This window comes from Phyllobates terribilis, unplaced genomic scaffold (genome assembly GCF_046119375.1).
Source record: "Phyllobates terribilis strain yellow unplaced genomic scaffold, ASM4611937v1 Scaffold_1__5_contigs__length_1240528914, whole genome shotgun sequence".
Classification (NCBI taxonomy): Eukaryota; Metazoa; Chordata; class Amphibia; order Anura; family Dendrobatidae; genus Phyllobates; species Phyllobates terribilis.
In genome coordinates this window covers 1,216,356,347-1,216,378,219 of record NW_027362761.1, presented here as the reverse complement: position 1 = coordinate 1,216,378,219, position 21,873 = coordinate 1,216,356,347, and the positions used below count along the sequence as shown (strand labels likewise).

Below are 21,873 nucleotides of genomic sequence, written 5' to 3'. Positions count from 1 at the left end.
TACATCCACTTACCATTTCTCTTTATTATACTCCATTATATCCCAAATGGGTTTATATAATATTGTTTCATATGTTATTAATAGTATCCCTTTTGTGGATTTAGATTTGACGATGTCTCAGACTATGGGTCGAACTCGATGGACTTGTGTCTACTTTCAACCTTAAAAACTGAGAATCCTATATCTAAATTTGTTGCTCTAGTTTGAGTCTGAGCACCACTCCGAAGTTGAAGAAACTTATAAAACCTGTTATAAGGTAACGTAAACTCCTCTTTGAGCTGTTGAAAACTCTCAAAAACTTCTCCGGAGAACGACCGATGTTAAGTATTTAACTTTCTTTAGTTTCCACTCTTGAAAACCTTCCATCTGATGAAGTTTGGTCTGTCCAATGGCAGATGAGATTATCATTATATTATTTTTATTTAAGCAATGAAATAAAATGGTAATTTGCTGCAGAATAATAATCAGTAAAATGATGAGGACATTTTTTTGCCTCTCTCAACAATATCACTTTCTTCCTCATTTAAGAACAAGAGAAAAAATTCTAAAAAAAAATTGCTGACAAGAACTTCAAAAAGAGGAACATATAGAATGAAGGAATATATAAAAGCCTTGAATATCCAGCTCAAGATATCAGGCGGAATGAGAGAAATCTGGATATAACCTAAAGGTAATGTATATATCTACTCTCGAATATTTCTTGCTTTTTGGACTGGATGATAAAATAAGCACAAATTCAGATGGAAAAAGAAGACAGAATAACCTTTTAGATGTAGAAACATTTTAGTAGAATTTGTAGTTGGGAGTGTTGGTGGAGCCTCAGACTTTTGGCCTTAAAATTCAAGAGATAATAACTCAGTGCAGAAATAAGCGGGTTACAGATTGTTTTCACTATTTCAATAGCAATTAAGGAACTTTTTCCACACGTCTTTTATAAGTTTCTTTTCCCTAAGCAAAAACAGTCTTAAACGAAATGTGTCAGTGTTTTGTTTTCTTTTGTCAATGGGAACCTTTCTTTTTGTTTGTAGCGCCAAGCCAGCGTAAGGAGACTTATAGGCCATACAATGCGCCTTTGGGAATTGAAATATGCAAATAACCCCTTAAGAGAGGATGAGAACTCAAAATTTTGCGCTACCTATTGGGGGTAGCAATCCTAAAGGTCAAAAATTAGCTTTGCATGTTTAAATTCCCGACGGAGCATCGTATGGCCTATAAGTCTCCTTTCACTGGCTCGGCATGCTCCACAAAGAGCAAACGTTCTCTTTTAAATTCACAGTCAAAGACCTCTCATCTAGCCAAATCAGACCTTCTGCTTTGCACTGCTGAGGGGAAAACACCCCAAAATATGTGTCTGCAAATGGAGTGTATGGTTTGGTTTATTATCCTAAGTCATGTGGCAAGGCTCATTAAAGGGTTGATATTGACTTTTAGGATTGCTACATCCAATAGATGGAGATAGAGATCAAGTTCTTTTCCTCTCTGCAGAGGATTAACCTCACCAAAAAAAAAACATCACTGCCATTCTCTTCTGCTCCAGCACTTTCTTTTTTTAAGAAAATATAAAAGATGCCTAACCATATGCAGATTGCCATTCTGAGGACAGGTTTGTAGCACCCTAATCCCACCGAGTGACATTCCCATAATCAGATTACGTCACCCCAAGCCTTTCGGAAATCCTGTGCATGTTCTCTTAAGGTCTAATCCTGGTGGGAGGTATCTCTCTAGTGAGGGCATCTCTGCAAGTCCTGCCCTTCATCAACTCTTACAACGTGACTATAGATATTAGCCAAACTAGTGTCTCCTAGTGTTTCTTCATTTTATAGAAAACTTAGATTTCGCTAATATCCTGAAGTCATGTTGCAAGATTTGTCTAAGACTTCGATGCATACATTTGTTTGTCACAGTCTGCGATTCGTGGGCCGGCCGCTGAGCTACCTACCGGAAGTCAACAGCCTCCTAGGTATATAAGAGTGCCAAGTCCATGCATTAGTACTTAGACCTCAACACTCGGATGTGTGAATATGCCCCAAGGGCTGGACTTTGATTCTTAAGGTAGCTCAGGGGCGGTACTAAACAGAACGTTTTCTTCATTCTAGAGGAAAGCTTATTTACTTAACTGTAAAAGTAATTCATTTAATGATGTTATTAATTGTGTTTTATCGAAAGTTAAGTAAATATTATATTTAAAAAAAATCTAGGACATTTCAATAACAGTTTATTAATTTTTTACGTCATTTTATTACAGGCTCTAAAGCGGGAAAATGTTGCTGCTGAAGTTGCATTTTCTGATCCTTCTAAGTGTTAAAGGTAAAACACTGATAAAGTGAAAGTTTTCTGACAACTCATCACTAAGTGATAATATAATGATAATCTCTCGGCTCCCTCAGGATGAGATTTGCTTTTTCTCAGCACTGATGAGACAGGAAGTTTATTTGAGAATAATTCCATGCACTTTGCAGCTACGCTGGAGTCACTGCATCCTAGTGATTTATTTTTATTCTTTTTTTTTGTTTTATTTTTGCCTTTAGATTAAAGCCCACATGAGCTAACTGACATAAATTATCATTTACCTTTCTAGGCGTTGATTGCGACTGGAATGTATTTTACCCCAATACGGTGAAGAGCGTCCTAGGATCCTGTGCCATATTGCCATGTTCTTATGACTACCCCAGTGATATTCAATTTGTGGATGGCATTGCCAAAATCTGGTACAAAGATTTTGATGGTGCCCGAAAGCTAGTGTACCATTCTACTGACAAAGCAGATGAGGCCTTTCTCAATAGATTAGAATTTGTGGGCGAGCCGGTGCCCAAAAACTGTACCATCCTAATCAAAAATCTTCAGACATCGGACGCCGGGAAATATGTTTTCAGATTTGAGATTATTAATGTCAATAAATGGATGGACAAGATTGGTGTTGCTCTGCAAGTTACAGGTGAGTCTCCAGAATGCAATCATGACTGATCTAGAGAGATCCTAGAGTCAACATAGCACAAAAGTACGTAATAAGATGGTGTAAATCTCGAAAACCCCATAAGGCTACTTTAATGGAGACTTTTGGACTCTATGTTAAGAAAACTCAGAGTGAATATACCCAAATATTTTCATGTGGAATTACTTTAGAGTTTCTGAAGACGTCGGTGAAACTTGGTCCAAGCACGGACCATGAAGTACGGACTGTCCACAGGTCTCTTAACCCGAACTCAACAGTCTTCTAGGAGACCTGTGGATACATGCATTGTGGTCCATGCTCGAACCAAGTTTCACAGACGTTTTCCGGAGAACATATTTTACATTTTATTCCGTGAAAGCTTAGCTAGGCGGGTAGTACCTACTATATCTGTGTTTCACTGGTCGGGGATTACAAAGCGGCATTCAAGATTCCGTGAAATGGATAATGGCAGCTTGATAGTTTCACAGTAGGTAACACTAAGGGCAGTGGCATAACTAGAGTCTGATGGGCCCCTGTTCAAGATTTGGACAGGGTCCCCCATCCTGAATAAATTGTATATACAGTATATGCATCCTCCATCCTGGTATATATGTCCCCATTCTAGTATATACATCGCTCATTCTGCTATATGTCCCTGATCCCGGGCCCCATCCTGTCATATATCCCCCATCCTGGTATATATGTCCCCATTTCTGCCGCTGTTCTTTAATGTATAGACGAAAATAAACTATTATACTCACCAGGGGTGTACATAGAAGTCATGGGGCTCCATAATGCACCCCCCCATAGTCCTTCATTTAGTATAATGCATCCCATAGTCCTCCATATATTATACTACATAGCTCATAGTCATCCATGTACTATAATACACAGTCCATACTCCTCCATAAAGTATAATGCACCACCCATAATCCTCCATAAAGTATAATTACCCCAAAGTCAACAATAAAGTATAATGCACCCCCATAGTCATCCTATAAACTATGAAGCATCCCCATGGTCATCCTTTAAAGTATAATGCACCCCCATTGTCATCTACGGTAGTATAATACACCCCCAAAGTCATCCTATAAAGTATAATGCACCCCATATACATCCATAAAGTATAATGCACCCCCATTGTCAAATATAGTAGTATAATGCACCCCATAGTTATCCTATAAAGTAAAATTTACCCCATAGTCATGCTATAAAGAATAATGCATCCCATAGTCATCCTATAAAGTATAATGCACCCCATAGTCATCCTATAAATTATAATGCAACCTATAGTCATCCATAAAGTATAATGTACCCCCATTGTCATCCATAGTAGTATAATGCACCCCCATTGTCATCCATAGTAATATAATGCACTTCTATAAACATCCATAGTAATATAATGCACCCCATAGCCATCCTATAATTTATAATGCAACCCATCGCCATCCATAAAGTATAATTCAACCCCATTGTCACCCATAGTAGTATAATGCTCCCCATTGTCATTCATAGTAGTATAATGAACCCCCATTGTCATCCATAACAGTATAATGCCCCCCCCTCCCCATTGTCATCCATAGTAATATAATGCACTCCCATAAACATCTTTAGCAGTATAATGCACCCCATAGCATCCTATAATTTATAATGCAACCCATTGACATCCATAAAGTATAATTCAACCCTAATGTCACCCATAGTAGTACAATGCACCCTCATTGTCATCCATAGTAGTATAATGCACCCCCATTGTCATCCATAGCAGTATAATGCACCTCCATTGTCATCCATAGTAGTATAATGCTCCCCCATTGTCATCCATAGTAATATAGTACACTCCCATAAACATACATAGTAGTACAATGCACTGCATAGCCATCCTATCATTTATAATGCAACCCATAGTCATCCATGAAGTATAATGCATCCCATTGTCATCCATAGTAGTATAATGTACCCCCATTGTCATCCATAGTAGTATAATGCACCCCCATTGTCATCCATAGTAAAATAATGAACTCCCATAAACATCCATAGTAGTATAATGCACCCCATAACAATCCAATAATTTATAATGCAACCCATCGCCATCCATAAAGTATAATGCACCCTAATTGTCACCCATAGTAGTATAATGCACCCCCATTGTCATCCATAGTAGTATAATACACCTTCATTGTCATCCATAGTAGTATAATGTACCGTCATTGTCAGTAATAGTAATATAATGCACGCCCATAAACATCCATAGCAGTATAATTCACTCCCATAGTCATCCATAGCACTTTTAATACTGTTAGAATTATGAATGCAGCTCTGGGAATACAGTTCAGCTATCAATGCAGCGAGCTAAGCTTTAAAGCGCCCCTGTCAGCGGGATTGTGCTCAGTAAACCACATACACTGTCAGGTGGGTGACATTACACTGATTAATATAATACCTTGGTTGATGAAATCCATCCTGTGGTTCTTGTGAAATCTTTACTTTCAGTTTGGAGATAACGATATGCTCGTACTCCAGAGCGGCCTTGGGGGGGGGCGCTTTATCTGGTGCTCTGCTTACATATTCATCTGTATGGTTTTATGACAGCTCACTGTGCCTTCACTGACCTGCCTCCTATTAACTAGCCCTGCACTACTAGATGCATTATGTAAAATAGGAGGCAGGTCAGTGAACGATCAGCGACCCATCATAAGAGCATACAGATGAATATTTAAGCTGAGCACCAGATAGAGCGCCCCCCACAGGCCACCCCGAAGCACGAGCATATCATTATCTCCAAACTGAAAGTAAAGATTACACAAGAACCACAGGATGGATTTCATCAACCAAGGTATTATATTAATCAGTGTAATGTCGCCCACCTGACAGTGTAGTTAACTGAGCACAATCCTGCTGACAGGTGCGCTTAAACAATGAAAGTACAATTAAATACAGAGTTAATATTAGTCTGACAACTTTTAGAGAATCTTGAATGTTTTGGAAAGCACAGAAGGCCCCATCCCCCATAGCTTGGTGCCTAATTGCTTTATTATTTTTATTAGGGTAAATGCTGTAATAAAATGTGTGCATCTGAAATATTTGCCCTATAGTATCATGAATATTTTCCACCATAGTTTATCTACTATGGTGGCCATTCTAGTACTTCAATGACCTTTAAAGAAACTCTCCTCCTCCTCCTCCTCTCATCAAAGCTTTTATCCTCTTAATATATTGCAGTCATCACATTATATAGCACTGTGTACTTACAATTGCTCATTTTGCCATTCTACCCAGCTAATTTTTCTCTTTCTCTGCTCTACCTAGAAGCAGTCAGTCTCTTGTCCCTGTATTTATCATTCCCCTGTTCACCTCCTGACCCAGCTGCTCCCTCCTCCTCCTCCTGCCAGGGACTTTTGCAGTGACTCATTAATCATACAGGGAAAATGGACCTCCTCTTTCTACATAGAACTTAGAAGGATTCAGCTAGTCAGTTTTTAATCACGTGATGTCATAGACCTAATGGAAAACTTAAGAATTAACTGGGTAGAAAGGTAAAATGAGCAATTGTAAGTATACAGCGATGTATAATATGACGATTGCAATATATTAAGAAGATACAAATTTTGATGGAAGTGCTTCTTTAAGTAATGTTTTTGACAATTTGCATTGCAGTTTTCTTAAAGGGATGTCTGATGAATAAAAGTTATCATCTACGCACAATGTAGGTGAAAACATAGATTATTTGGGGACCTGCACCGATCGGCAGCACAGGGAACTTCTGGTCCCGTTATTGCTATTTAGGATGGAGCGGTAGGACACATGCTCGACCACACCACCAAAACATTCATTTTCTATGGATCTGCCGGAAAAAAATGATTGCAGGGCTCTACAGCCCCATAAGCAATGAATGGAGCAGCGGATGGGCATTGTGTCAATCCTTTTTATTGGAGAAAAAAGATTTCTGTTCTGCCAATCGATGCAGGTCCCAACGATTGGACACTCACCAATCTATCAGTTGCGGATAGGTGATAACACCTTTGAATTAATAGATTGTTCAGACCTTTCATGATGATAATTTCTATGATGGAGTTCCAGTTTGAGAAGTTTAGTTTTTGAAACTCTATCCTAGTATCTTATCACACGGAGTCCTTGAATTCATCACCTTTATTTTATATATATGATATGTGATCTTTCTACAGATGATCCACTTGCTCCTGAGGTTGTGGTTCCACCAAATATTAATGAAGGCTCTTCGGTAACATTTCAGTGCTCAACACCATACTTTTGTCCAGATGGTTCAATGTCATTAGAATGGAAGGACCACTCTTTAGAGAGATCATACCTTTCCTACACAGTACAAATGGACACGAAAACTGTTCTTTATACCAAGAACCTGACTACGAGCTTCTCCTGGATGGACAACCAGAAAACAATTAACTGTGAAGTTTCAATTGGACAGAAAAAAGCAAGCAAAGAAATTATTCTCAACGTGGCACGTAAGTGGGAATGCCGACCTTCGTCCTGCTGGATGAACTCGAAATGTCTACAGAAAGTTTCTAGATAGCTTCAGGGTAATTTTTTAGGATTACATTTATTAGAAGAAGGTGTTATCCAAGTTTACATTTTTTATTTTTCCCTTCGTCATCCAGAGCAGACAGTCTGGCGTCTTCCCAGTTGTTGTTTACAAGCAGCCATCACGCGAGCAGTGTCTCCAGCAGTCGTGCTCCTGGCACCACCACTAAGTTATGAAGCCGTGATATCAGTGTTACATCGCATGATCGCTGAGGCCACTGATTGCACCGACCGCACTGATCACTAGAGATGAGCGTTGTTCTACTCGAACTGTTCGCCAATCTCAAATTCGAGCTGTTTTGGGCGGTGTTCGAGCCGTTCGGCGAACACGAACGATTTGAGAAAAATTCGGCTGTTCGAGGTTATGTTCGATAACTGTTCGTGCACCAAAATCATAACTGGATTTTTTCTCAGTAATGATGAAAATTAATGTTAATACGCAGTTTGAGTGTACAGCGGGGCGGGGGGTGGGGCAGGGGATGGATCTCTGCAGGAACAATGAAGATCTCCATTTTTTTTTCTCTTTCTCGCATTTGCAGTGGGGAGGTGCAATCTGTCAGCCTATCAGCAGCGCACACACGGAGCGAAGTGATTTTTTTCACACAAGCAAGGGCATGTGTCATTGGCAGTGTATGTCACATGTCCTTGCCCTATAAGAACAAGCCATTTTCCCCGTCGCCACCATTTTCTCACTGCTGCAGCTGCGTGTTAGACGGCACCGCTGTTGCTGTGTGCGCTATACCTTGTTAATTTCAAGCCAATTTTCGCACAAATCTACAGATAGCTTGGGAGTAGGGAATAGTTGTGATTGCAGTCCTTTTAAGGACTAGGTTAGAGCATTTCCTACGACTTTTATCAGGCAGGTCTGTGCTCTTAAATAGATAGATTGTGGGAGTAAAGACTAATTGTAATTGGAGTCCTTTTCAGGACTAGGTTACATCAGTTCCTATCAGTTTTTGCCAGGCAGGTCTGTGCCAGTGCTGTGCAAGTTTTTTTCACAGCATTTGGCTGAATCTAGCAAAGCTAATCCTTTTTGGCCTATTGCAGAGTGTGTTAGTCAGTGGAGTAGCCTATCTGTGTTGCAAGATATACCACCTGTGTATAGAATACCAATTTTTTTACTGCACCTAGTGAAGTAAAATCTTTTGGGCATAGCATCATTCTATTAGTCCATCTATACTGACCTCCATCAGGTTGCAAATTGAATATAATTTTTTTCTGCATCTAGCTCTGAAAAAATATTTGGGCTTCTAGCAGTGTGTGGGAATTGTTCTATTAGTCCATCTATACTGACCTCCATCAGGTTGCAAACTGAATATATTTTTTTTCTGCATCTACCTCTGAAAAAATATTTGGCCTTCTAGCAGTGTGTGGGACTTGGTCTATTAGTCCATCTATACTGACCTCCATCAGGTTGCAAATTGAATATAATTTTTTTCTGCATCTAACCCAGCCAATAGTTTTGGCCTAATACCACAGTTTGGCCACTCAGCTCTGCTCGGTTCCCATCCATTGTTTTTTTGTGCAAACAACTCCAGAGTTGTGAATTAGTTAACCACCAAAATGAGTGGAAAAAGGCCTGCTGCTGGTGGAAAGGGGAATAGGCGTGTTGGGAAGGGGAAAAAAGGTTGTGTCCGTGGGGTAGGTGTTAAAGCAACAGTAACATCTGCAGAAGAAAGACCATCTTCCAGCTAAACTAAAATGTCTACTTCTTTTAGCGGACAATGTGATAAGATCCCTTTCTTACGGCCACGCCAATCGCTACAAATTCCAGATGAGGCACAAAAACAGCAGGTGCTTCAACGGATATCAAGTGCTCCTTTAAGTGGGCTCTCCTCCACATCAACTTCAACATCACAAATACTCCAGTCCTCAAAGGTGTCACCCAAATCGCACTTGCTTCCTCACAGCTCCCAAATCTCCAGCTGCCCGTCTGAGTATGAGGTAGAACAGATGGTTGAGTCTGCAGAGCTGTTTACTCATACTATAGCCTGGGAATCAGAGGTCGACTCCAGCGCTTCTGTGAATCCAGACGAGGAAATGATCTGCACTGATGCCCAGAATCTTTATGAGTCGGATCCAGGACCAGACGCAGAAGGTTCTGACCATAATGTAGACCCTCATTCCCAAACTGTAACTCCTGTTGGTGGAGACAATGAGGAAGACGATGATGAGACTCAAATACCTGATTGGAGCGACAACTTTAGTTTTTTGTCAGGGCAGGAACAGGTTGGCTCTGAGGACGACGGGTGTGATAACGCACAGGGTGATGATGATGAGGTTGGAGATCCCACTTACTGTCAACCCACAGTCAGCCAAGAGATGAGGTCAGCAGAGGAGGTGGAGGAAGATGCTAGTGACGACGAGGTCAGGTTGCGCCTTCCTGGACAGAGACGTAGTACTGGAAGCACGTCAACAACTGCATCCTCAAACACAACTCTGCCTCTCACCACAAGTCGTGGTGGCTCTTCAGGTCGCATGGGTGCTAAGCCTTTCATAGCCTGGGCATTTTTTCAGATCGATAAAGATGACCCAACTCGTGTTATCTGTAACATTTGTCAGCAAAAGCTAAGTAGAGGCCAAAAAATACATAGTTTGAGTACTTCATGCATGAACCGGCACATGGACATGAAGCATAAGTTGCAGTGGGAAGCTCACTGTGCTACAATGCGGCCTAGCCAGCCGGGCCAACCACCGTCTGCCATATCTTGTGCATCCGCGGCCTCTTCATCCTCTGTGACTGGGGGGACAGCGTTCACACCTGTTTTGGGGCGCAGACCTGCCACCTCTTTACCCGCAACAGCCAGCGTGATTGGCAGGTCATCATTTTCTTTGGAGGTGGTAACACCAGCTGGTGTTGAGCGCTGTCCGACATCAAGAGCACCACCTTTGGATCAAGGCAACCTAACATGTCCGCCTGCATCTTCCTCACAGACGGCAGTTTGCCGGGGACACCCTTATCAACCCCGTCTAAGCACAATAGCCAGCCCTCGGTCCCTCAGATGTGGACAAGTAAAAGACCATTTCCTCCTAGCCATGAGAAAGCTAAGAGGTTGAATTTCACCATCTGCAAGCTCTTGGCTACAGAAATGCTGCCTTTCCGCCTGGTGGACACAGAGGATTTTCGAGACCTTATGTCCGTCGCAGTGCCCCAGTACCAGATGCCCAGTCGGCACTACTTCTCAAAGAAAGGTGTGCCTGCGCTCCACCAGCATGTCGCACACAACATCACCGCTTCTTTGAGAAACCCTGTGTGTGACAGGGTGCATTTCACCACAGACACTTGGATGAGTAGGCATGGACAGGGGCGTTACATGTCGCTGACTGGGCACTGGGTAACTATGGTGACAGCAGGACAAGGGGCTGCTGTCCAAGTCTTGTCGTCCCCACGAGTTGTGCGTCAATCCTCTTTATGTCAAAGTTCCTCCACTGCTTCTGCCTCCTCAACCTCCTCTCGGTCTTCCACCTGCACCCAAAGCCTGTCTGGTCATGCCACAAGCTTTCTAACTGCGCAGAAGGGATCCTGCACACCTCCTTACTATGCTGGCAGTAGGGCTCAACGTCATCAGGCGGTTTTTACTTTGAAATGTCTGGGAAATGTGAGTCACACAGCTGAGGAGTTGTGGTCAGCTCTGGAGAACCAATTTCATGAATGGTTGTCTCCACTGGACCTGAAACCAGGGAAGGCCGTGTGCGACAATGCTGCAAACCTGGGTGCGGCCCTTCGCCGGGGCAATGTCACACACGTGCCTTGTATGGCTCACGTGTTGAACCTGGTTGTCCAGCAATTTTTAGCCCACTATCCCAGACTAGATGGCCTTCTGCAGAGGGCACGGTCGCTGTGTGCTCACTTCCGCCGTTCGCATCCCGCAGCTCAGCGACTTACATTTCTACAGAAGTCGTTGGGCCTGCCACTTCACCGGCTAAAATGCGATGTGCCTACCCGGTGGAATTCAACTCTGCACATGTTGCAGCGACTGTGGCAGCACCGACAAGCCCTGGTGCAATACGTTCTGACGTATAGCCTGGGCCAACGAGATCCAGAGGTGGGGCAAATCACGCTGGAGGAGTGGTCTCAGATCAGGGACCTATGCACCCTTCTGCACAGTTTTGAAATGGCGACGAAGATGTTTAGTGCTGACGATGCCATTATCAGCATGACTATTCCGGTGATTTACATGCTGGAGCACATGTTAAACAGAATTCGGAGTCAGGTGGTGGCACAAGAGGAGGTGGAGGAAGTAGAGGAGGAGGAGTTGTATGCGGAAGCGCTAACATCTGCAAGGTCCAGACGGTCGGCAGCACCAAGGCAGCAGGCATGTGAGGGTGGGGGAGATGGTTTTACCAGGGCGCATGGTAGCAGCCAAACTAGTGAGGAAGGTGCAGGAGCCCAGGAAGAAGTGGATGACGAATTGATGGAAGACTCATCAGATGAGGGAGACCTTGATCACATTTCTGTTGTGCGAGGTTGGGGGGAGAGGACAGAGGAAGGAAGCATGATTGTTACCTCGCCACCAACACAACAGGGACTTGGTGCTCCTGGATGCGCAACACACATGAGTGCCTTCTTGCTGCACTACCTGCAACATGACCCTCGAATTGTGAGAATTAGAAATAATCCTGACTACTGGGTTGCCACACTGTTAGATCCCCGGTACAAAAGTAAATTTGCCGAATTTATTCCTGCCATAGAAAGGGATGCACGCATGCAGGAGTATCAGCAGAGACTGTTGCAGAATCTTACATGTGCTTTTCCACAAAATACCAGTGGTGCACGTAGTGAATCTCACAGTTCCAACTTGCCAACCGTGGGACCGTCAAGTGTTCAGCACTCAAACCGTAACAGAACCACAGTATCTGCTGGTAACATCAATTTTGCGGAATCATTTCACCACTTTTTTAGCCCATCCTTTGCAAGGCCACAGGAGACAAGAAGTCTGACACATAGTCAACGCCTAGAAACGATGGTACAGGAGTATCTCCAAGTAAACATTGAAGCCATGACTGTGTCACTGGACCCTTGCTCTTTTTGGGCTTCCAATCTGGATAAATGGCCGGAGCTAGCCACTTACGCCTTGGAGATCTTGTCATGCCCCGCAGCCAGCGTTCTGTCTGAACGTGTGTTCAGCGCTGCTGGTGGTGTGCTGACAGATAAGCGCACGCGGCTCTCCACTGATAATGTAGACAGACTCACGTTCATAAAGATGAACAAATCATGGATCCGAAACAACTTTTCTACCCCTGTGTCATCCTGGGGAGAGTAAAAGCTTGATGATTGGTTAAAATCACCCTACCAACCGTTTTAAGCTTTCAAATTACTAATCATGTTTATCTGTATCTTGGCTGGAAAATAATTTGGGCTTTGTAGCAGTGTGCAGCACTGATTCTATTAGGCCATCTATAATAAGCTCCACCAGATATAAAATTACTAATCATGTTTATCTGTATCTTGACTGGAAAATAATTTGGGCTTTGTAGCAGTGTGCAGCACTGATCCTATTAGGCCATCTATACTAAGCTCCACCAGATTTAAAATTAATAATAATTTTTAGCTGCATCTAGCCCGGAAAATAATTTTGGGGCTCCGAGATGCGCAAGACACATAAGTGCCTTCTTGCTGCACTACCTGCAACATGACCCTCATATTGTCAGAATTCGAAGTAATCATGACTACTGGGTTGCCACACTCTTAGATCCCCCAAACTTTTCGATCAACCTTTTCATTTTAATAAAGACCAAAAAAATGGTCATTTGTGAAATTATAAGCATTAGCAGGTTATTAGAAACTGAAATCAAACAGTTTTCAACTCAAAACTTTATTCTAGGTGATGTTACATTTTCACATAGGACCCCTTGTTCGAAAGGAGCTTCTGAACTCTCTCGTCCATTGAATTTGTCAGGTTTTGGATGGTTTCTGCTTCAATTGTTTTGCATGAGGACAGAATACCCTCCCAGAGCTGTTGCTTAGATGTGAACTGCCTCCCGCCATCATAGACACTCCTTTTAATGATGCTCCAAAAGTTCTGAATGGGGTAGAGGTCAGGGGAGCATGGGGGTCACACCATAAGTTTGTCCCCTTTTATGCCCATATCAGCCAGAGATGCAGATGTTTTATGTGCAGCATGAGATGGTGCATTATCATGCAAAAAAATGATCTTGCTGTGAAATACACGGTTCTTCTTCTTGAACCATGGCAGGAAGTGCTGTTTGAGAAAATCCACATACATTATGGAGTTCATCTTTAGCGCCTTCAGGGATCCTAAAGGGGCCGACAATCTCTCTCCCCATGATTCCAGCCCAAAACATTACTCCACCTCCTCCTTGTTGGCGCTGTAGCCGTGTTTGCGTGAGGTGTCCATCAACCAGCCATCCTCCACTCCATCCATCTGGACCATCGAGCGCTGCACGGCACTCATCCGTGAACAAAACAGTTTTGAAATCAGTCTTCATGTAATGTTTGGCCCACTGGAGCCGTTTCTGCTTGTGTGAAGTGGATAGAGGAGGTCGACAGGATGGAGTATGCACAGCTGCAAACCTCTGAAGGACCCTGCATCTTGTTGTTCGGGGGACGTTGGAGGCACCAGCAACTTCAAAAACTTGTCTGCTGCTATGACAAGGTTTTTTTGCCGCTGCTCTTTTAACCTGACGCAATTGCCTGTAGGAAAGAGTCCTCAATTTGCCCTTATCAGCACGCACACGTGTGTACTGTGAATCAGCTACATACTTCTTGATTGCCAAGACACTTCATCCTGATCATCGCACAATGTTGATTGTAGTCATGCCTTGACCTAAACACTCCACAATTTGTTGCTTCTCAGCAGCCGACACATCCTTTTTCTTTCCCATTTTGGCAGAAAATGTAGGCTGCTTAATAATGTGAGACAGCCTTCTTAAGTAGTCTTGCCTTTCATTGGACACACCTGCCAAACTAATTAGCACAGGTGTCTGCAATTGCTTACAGTGATATAAAGAGCCCTGACACACATCACCATCAATGAGTTTAACTGACAAACAAACAAATTCTTCCCTTATCACTCCTAAACACTTTTTGCATAATAATTTGGAACACAGTGTACATGTGCTTTTCCACAAAACACCAGTGGTTCACGTAGTGAATCATACAGTTCTAACTTGCCAACCGTGGTCTGTATGGAATTGTTCAATAAAGGGCCCAAAATTAAGATAACATAGATGGGAGAGGTCTCTATGAATAGGAATTCCTAAGTATTTGATACCCTGTGAGGGCCAGGCAAAGGGAAAGTTGGACTGGATGGAATCCTATATGGATTTGGGGAGGGAGACATCGAGGGCCTCAGACTTCGCTGCATTGATTTTAAAATTTGACCATGTAACAAAGTGATCTATTTCAGCCATAACAGCATGGATGGATATATGTGATTGAGTGATATATACTAGGACATCATCAGCAAATAGAGAGCACTTGTACTCGGTGCCTCCCACCTCAATCCACCTAATATTGGGGTTATGGCGAATTGATGAGAGCAGGTGCTCTGTCACTAAGATGTATAAGAGAGGGGACAGAGGACATCCCTGCCTTGTCCCATTGGTGATTGTGAAAGGTGATGAAAATGTTCTGACGCGCCCCTTGGGCCTTGGGACACCCGGAGCCGGACCCTTTTTGGTGGATGCTGGTGGTTGTAGTCTTCGTGGCAGCGACCCGGTTCCGTGGCTCAGGGTGGTCAAACCAGTGGCGGAACTATTTATGTGGTTTTGATGTTTAAATGTCCGACTACGCCACCCGTGGATTGCGGTCAGAGTGAACCGCCGCTGCAGGGCAGACCGCTGAGGCTGGTGTTGTGGGTGCAGCAGAGCGTAGCATAACTCCCCACGGGAGGAGTATAGCCTCAGGGCAGTGTATGCGGAGGATGGGGGTGATGGTGCAGGGCAGCAGCAGTAACGACACGGAGTCAGTGATGCAGTCCAGGGCCTTTACTCACAGTTCTTATTATCCAGACCACGTCTGCAGGTAACGGCTGCCCACGTCGTACTGTGCTCACCAGGTGAGGGGCTCAGACAACTCCCAGATAACTTTGGAGCGCTTCACAGGACCCCCTTTGTGTGTCCTTTGTCTGGCCTTTCTTACCAACCCTTCTGTCCGGCTGCCTCGGGCCTCCTCTTGGTAAACTTGGCGCCAGTTTCCCTGACCCTATGTGCTGCCCTCCTAGCGGGTGTAGCGAGGGGCTGCACCACATAAAATGTCACAGCCTCCGGTTTCTAGCTGAGGGTCGTTTCCTGCCTCCACTAGTTTCGGGGACCGGTCTCCCCCTTTGGCCTGACCCCTCCACGCAGGTGGATTCGGGCGTGCGGTGGCAACTCGCCCGTCCACACCCCTGGGATCCCTTCGTTCCTCGTTCCTGGAGCCTTCTCCGCTCCTCTTCCTTCCTTCTCCCTCTTCCAGGCCTGGGCCTCTGTTACTAGGCCCGCCTCCGGAGCAGAGCTCATGCAGAGCCCCTGCTCCCTGCCACTTCTGCTCAGACTTCTCTGCACTGAACTAAGATGGTGCCCACCTTTTATACTCCCTTCTCAATGCACCCAGGAACTGCTTCCTCCCTGCTCCTGCACTACAGGGTTCCCCTTCCTCAGTGTTCCCTCCCCCCACTCCAGCCAGGGACAGGGACTGTCGTGCCCATCTCAGGGGCATATTGGTCGCCCTGCCCCATGGCAATGTGGTGTAATGCAAGCAAGTGTCGGGTCCTGATCCACACTCCATCCTTACCTGAGAGTGAGATATCACACCTCTGGGTGAGGTGCAATACCTCTGTAGCAACCGAGCCCTCAGGGTGCTACAGTTCCATTTATCTTCAGCCTAGGTGACGTATTGTGATACAGGGCCGTGATTTTGGCTATAAAAGGGTCCCCTAGACCCCTACCCCAAGCTTTTTAAGAAAATCATATATGGCGTGCCAGGAGACTCTATGGAATGCTTTCTCAGCATCCAACGAGAGTATCTAATTACAAATTTTTAACTGCATCTAGCCCAGGAAATACTTTGTGCCTAGTAGCAGTGTCTGCTAGTCAGCGGATTATCCCGGCTGTTAAGCAAGCTACACCACCTGTAGTTTGGACACTTAATTTTTTCAAAGGAAATGCTTCGGGACCACGGGATACTCAGTGAAGAGCATCAGGAGGCACCCCAAGGCATAGGGGCTGGGACTGGCAGTAGGATGCCTTGCGGTGGACAGCCGAGCTCGATCCTTATAAAAGCTTTTTAACTGCAGCAGCTTTAGTGGACGCTACTGGAGCTGGAATTACGCGGCTGCTGGCATGAGACTTGCCCTCCAATAGATCCTTGTAAATGGATTTAAAGTGTATTCATTCAAATCAGAGAGACAATTTAAATTAAAAAGCTTAGAGCTGCCGCCACCACAGGGGGGCTCGCTCGACCCACCAGCGGACAGGCACCAGTATTGGGAGAGGGGGGCTGGCCGTCAGGGTTCACCGCGGCTCTGGCACAAACCCGGCGACACAGAGGTGGCACGGGCAGGAGCGGACTGAACGTGTCGGCTTCTCACTTTTTGGATTTTAGAAGGGCATGACATGCCTATATCTGTGTCTCCCCCTCCTTTTACTCCTCCACCTCTTTTCTTTTCGCATGACTATATGTACTTGTCACTTTTCCATGTGTTAGTTATGTCTTCTGAGCAGTTTGTCAGCTTTTGGACACCTTTAAAGGTGTTTTCTATGTGTTTCTATGTGTTTTTGTTTGCCTGCCATTGGTTTTAACGGTGTTCGAAGGTGTTCGACGAACAGTTCGACGAACAGTTCGGCGAACACACGGGTGTTCGACGAACCGAACCGAACTCGAACACTACGGGGGTGGCTCAACACTACTGATCACATGCCGGCCGCTTGTAAACAAGGACTAGAGGGACCATCGGAGCACCAGGGAGTAAGAAATGTCGGCGATACATTTTTCCTCTACTTTAGACCATTTGCAGCTGTTTCTAAAATATATTTAAAATTGGATAATCCCTTTAAAGTATATACTGTATTATCTCTTGTTCATGATGTCTTCTTGAATAATATTGGACTTCATATTCTATGGGAAAACCTGATGAAGCATCTTCTTCAGAAAATGAAAATTGAGTGCCCCACTTTTCATGAATAAGATGCTGCTTTTGTTTGAACATAGTGATTCAAGTATATAGTGCCAAGAACGGCTCATATAAGAGGGTGGTGGCCCACCGGAGGATTCTGCTCTCGTGTGCGCCAGTCCAAGCCTTGGTGCGACACGTGGTTCCTTGCCAATCGGCTGTTACCAGTGGCGAAGTGGCCGGAAGTTCGCTGATGCTGCCGGAACACAGCCACTGGGTCATTTCTGGAGTGGATGCGGCCAGGTACAGCAGATCCACCCTCTATTCGAATGAATAAGGCCGAGTGCTGTAGATTTCCCCCTTGTTCAAAGAAATGATGGAACTGCAGTGTTTCAGCAGTATCCGAAAACTTCTGACTGCCTCCGGAATAAGGGGTGGATATGTAGTACCTGCTGTGTTCTGACAGCATTCAAGAAATTCTGGCAGCTGCCACTGCCAGTAACCGCTGATCTGCGCAGGTGCCAGATATTGTATCCCCTCTGATCGGATAGGGTAGGATACGCCAAAAAAGTAGTGTCCAACTTCTTTAAAATCAAGTAATAATAGTCACCAGTAGAGATGATCGAATCTTGCAGGATCAGAAGCTTAGCTCACAGCTTCACCCGTGGATGATAGCTGTGTTATTTTGCCACTATCTGCCCGTGACTGTTAACCACTGTCAATCTATATCAAAGACATTTACAGCGTGTGTCTCAGGGGGTGCACTGTTCTAACCGCCCATTGGCACTCTCGTAATGCAATCATGAGGTGCTGATGACTTGCAAGGACATCCAAGAGTCTGCTGAAGACCCTCATGCCTGTCATGACATTACTCCTGTGAAAGCCAGGACATGACTGGCGTTCATAGGAGTCCGTGATTTTTGCTATATGCAGCAATATTCTGGTATTGCTATATATAGCACAAACAATTAAAACACTACAAAATATAGTGAAAAGTAAAGAAAGAAAAATTTAATCATGAAAAATAACAAAAAACTGCAAAAACAAATTAATAGAGATGAGCGGTGTTCGACTCGAACTGTTCGCCAATCTCAAATTCGAGCTGTTTTGGGCGGTGTTCGAGCCGTTCGACGAACCTGAACGATTTGCAAAAAATTCGGCTGTTCGAGGTTATGTTCGATAACTGTTCGTGCACCAAAATCATAACTGGATTTTTTTCACAGTAATGCTGAAAATGAATGTTAATACGCAGTTTGAGTGTACAGCGGGGTGGGGGGAGGGGCAGGGGATGGATCTCTGCAGAAATAATGCCGATCTCCATTTTTTTTTCTCTTTCCCGCATTTACAGTGGGGAGGTGCAATCTGTCAGCCTATCAGCAGCGCACACACGGAGCGAAGTGCTTTTTTTTCACACAAGCAAGGGCATGTGTCATTGGCTGTGTATGTCACATGTCCTTGCCCTATAAGACCCAGCCATTTTCCCCGTCGCCACCATTTTCTCACTGCTGCAGCTGAGTGTTAGACGGCACCGCTGCTGCTGGGGGCGCTATACTTTGTAACTGTGTGAATTGGAAGCGAATTTGCTCTTAAATAGACAGATAGGTTTAGGGAGTAGGGACTAGTTGTAATTGCAGCCCTTTTGAGGGCTAGGTTACAGCAGTTCCTAGCACTTTTTGCCAGGCAGGTCTGTGCCAGTGCTGTGCAAGTGTTTTTCACAGCATTTGGCTAAATCTAGCTAAGCCAATCCTTTTGGGCCTCTAGCAGCGTGTGTTAGTCAGTGGAGTAGCCTATCTGTGTTGCAAGCTACACCACCTGTGTATCTAATACCAATTTTTTACTGCACCTAGCCAAGTAAAACCTTTTGGGCCTGTAGCAGTGTCTGTTACTCATTGTAGTAGCCCATCTGTACCAAGCTACACCACCTTTGTATTTAATAACAATTTTTTACTGCATCTAGCCCAGTAAATACTTTTGGGCCAGTAGCAGTGTCTGTTACTCATTGTAGTAGCCCATCTGTACCAAGCAACACCACTTTTGTATTTAATAACAATTTTTTACTGCATCTAGCCCAGTTATTACTTTTGGGCCTGTACCAGTGTCTGTTACTCATTGTAGTAGCCCATCTGTACCAAGCTACACCACCTTTGTATTTAATAACAATTTTTTACTGCATCTAGCCAAGTAAAACCTTATGGGCATAGTAGCAGTGTCTGTTACTCATTGTAGTAGCCCATCTGTACCAAGCTACACCACCTTTGTATTTAATAACAATTTTTTACTGCATCTAGCCCAGTAAATCATTTTGCGCCTGTACCAGTGTCTGTTACTCATTGTAGTAGCCCATCTGTACCAAGCTACACCACCTTTGTATTTAATAGCAATTTTTTACTGCATCTAGCCAAGTAGAACCTTTTGGGCCTGTAGCAGTGTCTGTTACTCATTGGAGTAGCCCATCTGTACGGATATGCAGCGATAGTAAATAACCAATGGTGCACAAGGTTATGGCCTCCGTATTGGGCAGAACAAGTGCTGACAAAAAACAGACACTCCTGGAACTCTTCCCAATAGTGGTAGCAATAGAAATATAGGGCGCGCACCTGGCTAACAAAAATATATGCTTCATAACAAAAAACACCAGCCTAGCGCACTGCATTAATAAGATGGCATCATCGTCTCTCCCAGTGCTAGGCTTACTATACCGGCTAGCATTCCTGTGCCTAAAACACAATGTATGGGTCCGCGCTAGCCACGATGCTGAGGGGGCTAACGCTGCTGCTAATGCATTACCACAATTCAATTGACAGATTTTCACAGAGCTCCTCCCCAACGCCCACCCATCGGGCAACAGTTGCCTACCCTCCCTATGGGATCTAGTGGCGAATAGTTGATGTCATTAATCAGAGCGTCAGTTGCCACGTCGACGTGGCAAGCATACGGTAAGGCATGGGAAGAGTGGACATGACTAGTAGCAGGCAGACGGGTTGACCAATGTGAATAAGCCAGATTACAAGTCACTATAGAATTTCTCCACCAGCTAATGATGAGGGGCATATCAGGGGCGTCAGCGCAGCGGTGTCTGACCGGAGTAGCATTTCACTTCCAACTACTGAATTGGGGAGATGTGACAAAGAGATTCATCATCAGTAGTGTTGAGCGATACCTTCCGATATCGGGAAATATCGGATCGGATTGGATCGGACCGATACCGAAAAAGTATCGGATATCGCCGATTCCGATACCGGAAACCAATGCAAGTCAATGGGACATAAATATCGGAATTAAAATAAACCCTTTCTTTCCTTGTAGGTTATTTCTACATGAAGGAAAACAACTAAGAATAATGTAGAATGTATTGGGGGAGGTGGGGGAGACAATAAAGGCATAGAGGTTTAGCCCAGTCAAATGGAATAGCAGGAATTAATATTTTTTTATTATGTTCTGAGTTACGGAAATATTAACTATGTTAAGTATTTTTATATTTTGTCAGATATTTATGTTTCACTACTTCCATGCTCTTCACCTTCTTTTTTACTTCTCCCACACTTTCTCCTTCATCATCCTCAGCATCTTTTTCATCCACTTCTTCTTCACCTTCTTCTTCTTCACCTTCTTCGTATTATTCTTTTTTTTACATTCTTCATATTCTACTTCTTCATCTTCTTCATATTCTTCTTCTTCATCATATTCTTATTTGTGACAGGCATTCCTGTAGTTGTTATCTATAAAAGGTTGGACATTACACCTTTCGTTCTGCCTGTCACAAAAGATTTACAACAGGATTTGTCCGCGTTCAGTTTGGCCTGCAGCAGCAGGTCTTTTCCAGGGGCACCACGAGGAGGAACGGACTCACCCCCATACACTGCTTAGTCATCTTCTGCTTAAATTTAGATATTATCTTTTGCTCTGATTTTTAGTCTTATGCTTAATGTTCTTCCGCTTTTTGTTCTGCAGCTTCTTGTATTTCTGCTTCTTGGTTTTCTGTCTCTTGTTTTTCTGTATCTTGGTGCTTGTCTTCTCTTCTTTGTCTTCTTGGTCAACTTCTTCAGGGTCATCTTCTTGGTCTTCTTCGGGGTGGTCTTCAGGGTCGTCGTCTTCGGGGGTCCTCGTCTTCGGGGTCCTCGTCTTCTTCGGGTTGGTCTTCTGGGTCCTCGTCTTCGGGGTCCTCGTCTTCTTCGGGGTGGTCTTCAGGGTCCTCGTCTTCTTCGGGGTGGTCTTCAGGGTCCTCGTCTTCTTCGGGGTGGTCTTCAGGGTCCTCGTCTTCAGGGTCATTGTCTTCGGGGTCCTCGTCTTCTTAGGGTTGGTCTTCAGGGTCCTCGTCTTCAGGGTCCT

The 21,873-nt window shown here is 44.2% G+C and overlaps 1 protein-coding gene across 3 annotated transcripts in view; it reads left to right on the top strand.

The window, feature by feature from the left end:
• Positions 1 to 554: 554 nt before the first annotated feature.
• SIGLEC1 (sialic acid binding Ig like lectin 1) overlaps positions 555 to 21,873 on the top strand; it is a 152,155-nt gene continuing 130,836 nt past the window's right edge. For all 3 annotated transcript variants that reach the window (XM_073649743.1, XM_073649734.1, XM_073649725.1), the window contains exons 1-4: positions 555 to 670; positions 2,246 to 2,307; positions 2,579 to 2,935; positions 7,117 to 7,413. In XM_073649743.1, the coding sequence (XP_073505844.1) occupies positions 2,262 to 2,307; positions 2,579 to 2,935; positions 7,117 to 7,413 (700 nt within the window). In that variant the 5' untranslated portion in view covers positions 555 to 670; positions 2,246 to 2,261. The remainder of the gene's footprint in view (positions 671 to 2,245; positions 2,308 to 2,578; positions 2,936 to 7,116; positions 7,414 to 21,873) is intronic.